Source organism: Gavialis gangeticus, unplaced genomic scaffold (genome assembly GCF_001723915.1).
Source record: "Gavialis gangeticus isolate Ggan-Ray unplaced genomic scaffold, GavGan_comp1, whole genome shotgun sequence".
Classification (NCBI taxonomy): Eukaryota; Metazoa; Chordata; order Crocodylia; family Gavialidae; genus Gavialis; species Gavialis gangeticus.
In genome coordinates this window covers 78,625,081-78,633,788 of record NW_017728993.1, presented here as the reverse complement: position 1 = coordinate 78,633,788, position 8,708 = coordinate 78,625,081, and the positions used below count along the sequence as shown (strand labels likewise).

Sequence of the window (8,708 nt, the reverse complement as noted above, 5' to 3'; positions counted from 1 at the left end):
GAAAAGTTAAAGAAAAATATTCCTTATCCCTCTGCAAAATTGGTCGGGTAAATTAATACAGCCAAACTCAGCCAGCAAAAGAAACAAATGTCTACTCATTTTTATTTGAATTTTGCTGGAATGCTTACTAAAATATTCAAACTTGTATAAGTAAGTTGCACTTTCAATTAATCAAGCCCATTACTGTATATGTATCTGATAAATCAGTAGATAATATAAATTGGTATATCAAATAACAGTAACATTAGACTTAAAATTCAGACTATCCACTCAAACCACTCCAGGAACACATATTACAAAATAATATTTAATTGGCTTCTGCATTTCTGAACTAGAATTTTGTTGAAACACAAATTATTAGTACAAATTTTGGAAATGGGATACAGCTATAATATAGAACACTGCAAGTTTGAAGAAAAAGCATTTGAATAATCAAGGCTTACTGTATAAAGGCAGAATATTTGCTTTTAAAGAGCACACAAGTTCAGTCAATATTTTTATCAAATCATTTCCAAATGTGTAAACTTTTGTGTTTTTTTTTATTGTGATTAGCCTGATGATACATGTATTTTCTAAGGGTAGTCAAAGTAAATCATAGGTTTTTTTCCAGAAACAGAGGAAAACATTTCTAGGATTTCTAAAGGTATAAATTCTAATTCTCAAATTAGAGATATGTCAGTACTATCTTACCACAGTCAGGCCATGGCTGCTGTAATTCATGGTTTTGACAAGGATGGAAATACAACTTTGAGAACAACACCAATAACCACAAAATAGATCAGAACTGACAGAGAACAAACACAACCTTTTTCCAGATACACAGAGACACAGACCATATGTCGTCTCTCACTGAGGATCTGGCCCTCTAAGTATTTAAAAAGGAACTTTAAGTTTCAAGAATAGGTGGGTGTTGGCTCATGCTCCACAAAATACCTTTTAGCATTGGCCTGAATATGGGATCATCACAGCTGTCAACTGCAAAAAAGATCAAGAGTTTAAAATGGGTAGGGAGGTGAAAAACAGCATCTCAAAATGATGGAGTAGTGAGAAAACCACTGAACCTCTTGGGATGGTTCATATTTACTCACAGCAGAGGATGGTCAAGAAGGGATTGACTTTTTCCTATGAAGGTAAGGGCTATGGTGTGAGTTTTATAGACACAAATATCAATAAAACGGTCAGAAAAAGAAGCGATACTGATTTATTGAAATGTTTAGCCTGTTATTCCAACCTAGATTCTCAATAGTAATATTTTTAAAGCATGTGCGTTTAATGATGGTATTTTGACAACCTAAGTACTGTATTTGACAGTGTCTCTTATTTCAAGGTACCACATAAAGTTTTCAAATAATAATTAAAAAACCCCAGCTGTCAGAAAATGAAAACTGGAAATGGCAATTAAACAACAGTTTGGCTTGATATACTGTAGCACCTTTCATACTTTTATCATCCTTCTTGTACAACTTTTAAAACATAGCTGAACTCACAGTTTCCAAGGGAAACACCACTTCCCAGATTTTCAATCATATTTTACCACTATTAAAAATACTATGATTTAGTATGTTTATATACTTTCCTTTGGCACAATTAATTCAACGTGGAAAAAAAAACAAGTTTAAAAAGTAATCTGGTTCTTAACAGGTTACAGATTTGCAGTTTTTGTTGCTCTAAGATATAAAGCAAGTAACTGGCAGTGAGTAATGTGCCAGATAGAGGCTTCACAGAATCCGCAGGGGGCAGCTGAAAATACTCAGGTTTGAAGGTTCATAGTTTACCAAAAGCAAAGGTAATTTTAACCAGTAGCTCTGGGAAACCCACTGATACATTAGGGGTTTGATATGAGTGTGAAAGATTGATGATAAGGAAAAAGAAGTACAAATGCTGGCATTTTACAGAGTTTAGCCTAGTATAACACCTTAGCTGCAATATAAACTGAAGCCTCCGATGACCAGCAAGTAAAACAAAGCAAAGACATTACAGCATAAACTCTTCCTCACTGAATTTATACAAGATACCTAACGATGTAGACAATATTGTTATAATACATTAAGACCAGTTTGGTTCATGATGTGAACCAAAAAAAATTTTTTTGATTATTTGTAACACATTGCAATTAGAATGTTAGAGATTTTTTTTGGTTTTGCAATTCACTGCTAGTAACAATAATAGATTTAACTAAAATAAGATCTCTTCCTCGATCTTTTAAATATAAGAACAAAAGCTGTCTTCAACATGAGTACTGATATTGAAAAAGACTGTGATTTTTTTAACCTTGCAAACTTTGTTGAAGCAGTGGATGTGATATAGCTTAACCTTATGCTAGGTATCTGACAGCTTCCCAAGACATTCTCATAAGAAAGCTAAGGAAATGCAGTCTAGTTGAAACTCCTATAAAACAAGTGCATACATCATTAAATAATCATGCTGAAAGAGTACTCATCAACAGGGATACAGATTTTCCGTTTCTCATAGAAAAACAGAGTAAACCATGGATTTTACCTTTTACCAGAAGCAAACGTGAATTTCTTGTTTTACAAGAGAAACCCATGGATTTTGCCATTTTGCAATGGGCTCTTTGCAGGCTGGTAGAGAGCAGGAGGAAGGCAAAGAGACAGGGGGCGCCATGTGCATGGACATGCATGTGGCTCCAGGCAGGCTGCAAAGCAGCTCCAGCAGGTAAACGGGGGAGAGAGAGAGCTGGTTAGGGCTGAGGCTGCTGTTCAGCTGGGTGGCGCTTAGGGCCACAATGCATGGCTGCAGGGCCCCAGCAGGGAGTAGGACGGCTGTAGGTGGTTCATCCAGGGCAAGGGGAGGGTCAGCTCCCTGCTGCCATGCGCACTCCCGGGGAGCAGGGGGAACCCACACCCCCCAGATCCATACCGAGGACAGGTGCAGGCTGCGGGCTTCGGCTCCCACCCTGCTTCCCTCCCCTGAGGCCTCCAGAGCCTGATGGGAACCACCTGGTATGGCTGGGGACAGCAGGGCCACGCAGGGATCTCCTTGCTGCTGCTTTACCCCTCCCCCACTGCCCTGGCAACGTGCCTCCAGCGCCTGCCACTGCTTTGAGGGGTGCAGCCCCGTGCCACTGTGCTCACTGCAGACCCATGCACAAGAGGTGCATCGCTGGGGCAGTGGGGCAGGGACGAGCATCAGGAAAGAGATCCCCACACGGCCCCACTGTCCCATGCCAGGTCATGCCCACCAGTCTCTGGAGGCTGTGGGGGGAAAAAGCAGCGTGGAAGCTCAAGCCCACAGACTGCACCTGCCCCAGGTACAGATCTGGGGGGCGCAGGTCCCCCCTTCCTCCTGAGTGTGCACACAGTGGCAGGAGCCGTCCCATCCAAGCCCACTGCAGTGGGGAGTAAAGGCAGAGGACTGTGGACCCAGGTTCATAGCCCTGGCAACTGGGGGTCCCCTCTGGCAGGGGTGGGGGAGCAGGGGCTGTAGGTGGAGGGTGAGGGGCACCAGCAAGGCTGTTTGGGCTCTGGGTGGGGAGAAAGGGGCACCATCAGGGCCAGGGGAGCTGTGTGGGGGGCTGCGGAGGCTTCAATTTTAATCACAGATTTTGGGGGTTTTAGCAGAGAATTTGTGAGTTTTTTTATCAGGCAAAACCAGGATCCCTGGTCATCAATGGCTCAGTGTCAAAACAGCAGTCATTTTCCAGGTGTCTATTCTGGATCTGGTACTATTCAATAACATCATTAATTAGCTAGAGGACAGAACTCAGTGTATGCTTAATACATAATTTAAGCAATATAGCAAGTTGGAAGGGGCTTCAGACATTTTATAGGACAGGTTAGTATTCAGGACAACTTTGATAAATCGGAAAAGTGGTCTGATTAAATCAGATTAAATTCAGTATGGCCAAGTACAAAAGACTACACCTTGGAAGGATCAATCAAATGTACAGATACAAAATGCTGAATGACTGGCAGGGGTACTTCAGAAAAGGATCTGGGCTTTATAACAGATAGCAAGCCAAATGTGAGTCAGTGCAATATTGTTACAGAAACGCCAAAAGCCTCCTGGGATGTATTAATAGGAACATTGTGTGCAAGTTACAGCAAGTAATTCTTCCACTTCATTCAGCAATGTTGACGCTTCACGTCCTATATTGTGCCCAGTTTTGGGCACCTTACTTGAAGAAAGATGTAGATAAACTGGAAAGTGTCCGGAGAAAAGCAAAAAAGAGACAAATTATCTTAAAAACATTATACCTGAGGACAGGCTAAAAGAACTGCCATTATTTGGACTGGAGAAGAGGAGTATGTGAAAAGTGTTGAAACAGTAAAAGGGTTGTTATACAGAGGATGGGAATCTATTGCTTTTGGAGACCATAGGAAACAAGATAAGAAGTACAGGGTTTAGACTGCAATGAGGAAGATATAGGTTGGATCAAGGTAATTAAGTTTTGGAACAAATTACATAGAGAGGTGTGGAAGTCTGTAAATAGCAGTTAGATGAACATTTCCCTGGATGGTTTAGGTAGAGATGATCCTGCGCTGGTGCAGGGGGTGGGACTCAATGACCTCTGAAGATGCCTTTTAGCCCTATTTTTCTATGATTCAGAATTTATAAATGCTGTTGCTGATTTACAGAGAACAGATCAAGTCAAACAAATTAATTAGTAACATTTTTATGAGATACATATTTGGTTGCTAAAGGCAACAGAGTTAACATGTTGAAATTCTATGATCCTTTTATAACCAGGAGAACATAAAGTAGGATGTCTGCCGCATTTGGCACCAATATAACAGGTGGAATACTCTGTCCATTAATAGTGTTCATAATTCAAAGAATAGGAAAGATCAGAGAGGCTCCAGAGAAGAACCATGAGTGTGATCAGAATATCACATAGTAAAAGAGTCAAAAGCTGAGTCTACATCATGTATAAAAAAAATTATATGATCATTTATTTACACAGAAAACAAAAATTTGGTAACTGAAGGTTCTAATCAACTACTGGAACAACAAACACTGTGGTACCACTGGCATCTTTTAAATCAAGACCGGATAGTTTCTAAGACAAACTCTTGTTCAAACACGGTTGGTTTTATTAAGGAGTCAGACTAGATCACAGAGGTCCCAAGAATAAATCTATTAGATTGGTTTGTGCATGCTATGGGTAAGAACACACCAATTTCTTTTTGGATATTTGTTAATATCTATAATTTACATATTAAAGAACTGTACCTCTGATTTTTGTATTTTATGAACAGCCTCCAAACTGCTCCTCTAATGAAGGAGATGAATAAAGCCATAAATTACTGTCCTCAACCATAAATTGAGGTGGCTATCTGTGACAAATTATAGGCTGGTTGGTGGATCATATACACACTGATTTGCTCCTGCCCACAAGAAAGAGAAAAGATTCTCCACAGGTCCTGAGATCCATATGCACAGAGAGCAGGGTCAAGTGCATTTGTATTATCTTTTCTGTAGTCTACTTTGACTCTGCATAACCCACTTTAATGGAAGTATATTGGAGTTCCAGACAGTAAAGTTTTCATGGTCAGTTACTGTGGTCTCAATGCAGAGGGTACTGCACTTTCAGTAGATCAAGGGATTTACAAGGAATGGAGACCATGCAGACCTTCCTCTCTGCCCCCAAGAGGGCACTCTAGCCATGCAAGTGACAACTGTCTGCTATATGCAAAGAGCAAAGCTGCCACCAAAACATGTCATGGAAGAATTGAAGGGTTACATTACTTTTAAACTGAATTCTTCTCTTTATAGCTAAGCTTTATGAGCTGCCACCAAAGCCATTAATAGATTCTGCTTTTAAGATGTGCAGCACTCTCTAGCTGGAATTCAGAATGGAAAACAGAACGGCAGCATATTGAAATCAACAGTAACTACCCATTTTAAAACACACGGTGACTCCAATATTACAGCAGTGTATTGGGAAGGAGGGAATTAAATGTCAATACATCCATCAAAGGCCATAAAGAGAAATTAAGAAAGTGTGTCCTTGTTCTCAAGCATCTCTCTAGTCAGTGTAGATGCAGAAGTAGTTATATCTAATTCTGACAGGAATGCATGCAGAGTTAAAAGAATATTAACTACCCCTAGCTAAGCCTCTATAACTACTGCAACTTGTTTTAAGAGCTGTTTTGGAGTTTGAATATTTTGGCAAATGTAATTTATTTATTGGACTTCCTTCATAATCGACAGATATAATCAATAAGTATTGGAAATTTCTTTATATCTCTGAAAATCTATTTTTGCTTTGCTATTCACACATTTAAAAAGTAGATGAAAGATTAGCATATGGACAAAGCTTATAATTCCTGTAGTTGTAATATCTTTTGGGGTACAAGGACTGTGGAAGGCAGTAGAGAGTAAAAAAGGACTGATTTCAAGGAAAAAGTCTGAGGAAACCATATCAGAGGTACCATGAGAAATTTTTTGTTGCTAAATATCAGTTGTATCAAGAATGTCATAAAAGTGGTATGATAAATTAGTGCACTAACACTGGTGCTAAGTAGTAAGTAAAATGTTTCCAATGTAGACTTACTTTAAATTAAAAAGTTCAGGATAATTTCCTGGGGTTGAATCTTCCCCAATGCTACCAACAAAACCCAGCTTTAAAATAAAATTGAGTTTTAAAGAAGGTATCTGTTTTCTTCTTCCCTGCTGATTTCTGTTTGTAAGAGGCCTTTAAAAGGATCCTTTTGAACCCTAGCTCAGTCTCCAAGCCCTGTATAACTGATGTCCTACGGTGAACCTAAAAATATAGTACTGAAGCAATTGTTTTTCTTACCTATGTTTTTGATTTATAACTCAAAGGAACAGACCAACTCTCCCCGACTTGTGTGCTCCTCCTCTATGGCATGGTAGATTAGAAATTTACTGGTTTCTGCAAACACAGTAAAGTAATGTTTGTTCCCACTGCAGTTTGTTTGCATTGTTGTTTTGTGTACCATATTTTTTACAAGAATTAACAGACCCTAATCTATGATGAGCAACATGAAAGAAAACCATAATACTGCCTGAACGAGTCACTGACATACCATACCAGCAAGTACTATAATACTCTTCAATGACACAGTGATCTACAAAATCTCAGGTAGAAACTTTCCGGATTAAATTTAAACTCCAGAAAAAGAAAACTAAGCAAAAAACATTCCCTCCATTCTCCTCATTTATTTTTTTATATGAAATAACATAGATTCCTTCAGCTAATTTTTGGCATGCCTGCCAAAAAGACTGGCCCTCCTTGGTCTAGATACTTTATGTTGTTTAGAGATAAATTCACCATCCATTTTGCAGGATGTCTTTGAGTTGGATTCATAAAAATTCTGCAGGATCTCACACTTCTAATACATTTAAGATTTTGGATTCAAAATATGCACCTGTACAAAAGGTTTATAGTACCTAATTTATACCTAAAAAGGTTTATACCTAATTTAACACATAACCATTTAACTCTACTAGAAGTAGTAAGACCCTTCCCCACAACTTTCTCTCTTTAAAAGGCACTGATTACCCTATTAAGAGCTATTTCTCTTCACATTATTTATATTCAGATACAACAGTATCTGTTGTGCAGCTATGACTATTTTTAGAGGTCCACTTAATCTCCCTAGATTCCAGATCTCCTCAAATGATATTCACAAGATAGGGATTCCCTGAGAATGCCTTTGGTATAGATAATTTAAACACTTTCCATGCACTATCCAATTTCCATCACAAAAGGAATCGTGTTCATTTTTATAATTTTTAGAATTCAAAAAATATTTTTCTTTTCATTCCTTTTTTAAAAAGGGAGAAAAAAATGTCTGTATTTTATCGAGTTACATCCTGAGGACCTCATCTCATTCATCCTAGTTTATGATAAGTAAATTTGTCTTCAGATGGGAAGACTGCAAATACAGAATATGATGATACAAATATTTTGTAAAGCACAATTAAAATAATTGTAATTTTGTGTTTACAGAACCCTGTAAGAGGGTAGAATTTCTGTACTCAACATGTAGCTTTCCCAAACTAGCTTGCTACTACGTAACCAATTTTTCCCATATGACTTTGACTTCCCATATAATTTATCCAAGCTAATTTGTTATAATTTTCCATATATGGAAACTAGTTATTGAAGGGTCATCTTAGATTCATTCCCCAACTGCTGCAGTGGGGAAAGCAGCAGCAGTGAATAAGCAGCAGGGAAAGCAGGGGCAGGGGTGGAGGGCAGGCAGCCTGTACCCTGTCCCCATGCCATTTGCCCCACTTCTTGTGCCTGCATCCCCTGGTGCCATCCTCCCTGCCACGTGCCTTCCCTGGCCAAAGGTCCCCACCTTCCCCGCAGGACCTGGCCCCCGCTCCCATTTACCTGATGTGGTGGCTCTGACTTCAGCTTTGGCCAGGGTCCAGAGCGAACAGTGGCTCCATCCCTGACCAGGCAGAAGCTGCAGCAGCAATTCAAGCCCCAGCCCCAGGTTGGAGCCAGAGGTGAAGCCAAAGCAGCTCCCCTACTGCTGTCTGGTTTCTCCCCTTCTATTCCCCTGCCACCATACAATCTCCCTGCACTCCCCAACTCTGCATTGTGCAGTTTCCCCATGCTCCCCAATTTTCCTCACCGTGTGGTCTCCCTGCACTCTTCCTGGACACTGAGCAGTCTCCATGCACTCCCCACCTTCATGTGGTCTCCCCATGGTCCCTTCATCCCCCCCTGCATGATCTTCCCACACACCTTACCTGCCACAAGGTCT

At 39.8% G+C, this 8,708-nt stretch overlaps 1 protein-coding gene and 1 long non-coding RNA gene across 6 annotated transcripts in view; one reads left to right on the top strand and one right to left on the bottom strand.

Moving 5' to 3' along the window:
• LOC109287093 overlaps nt 1–369 on the top strand; it is a 21,529-nt gene extending 21,160 nt beyond the window's left edge. Inside the window, exon 3 of the long non-coding RNA XR_002094763.1 lies at nt 285–369. This is a non-coding gene — a long non-coding RNA (uncharacterized LOC109287093). The remainder of the gene's footprint in view (nt 1–284) is intronic.
• The window catches only part of NEK7 (NIMA related kinase 7), a 150,956-nt gene that overhangs the window by 27,450 nt on the left and 114,798 nt on the right, over nt 1–8,708 (bottom strand). For 4 of the 5 annotated variants that reach the window (XM_019502045.1, XM_019502046.1, XM_019502049.1 and 1 more), the window contains exon 8: nt 934–975. The exons of the other annotated variant lie outside the window; for it this stretch is intronic. In XM_019502045.1, coding sequence (XP_019357590.1) covers nt 934–975 — 42 coding nt within the window. The remainder of the gene's footprint in view (nt 1–933; nt 976–8,708) is intronic. 5 annotated transcript variants of the gene reach the window in all.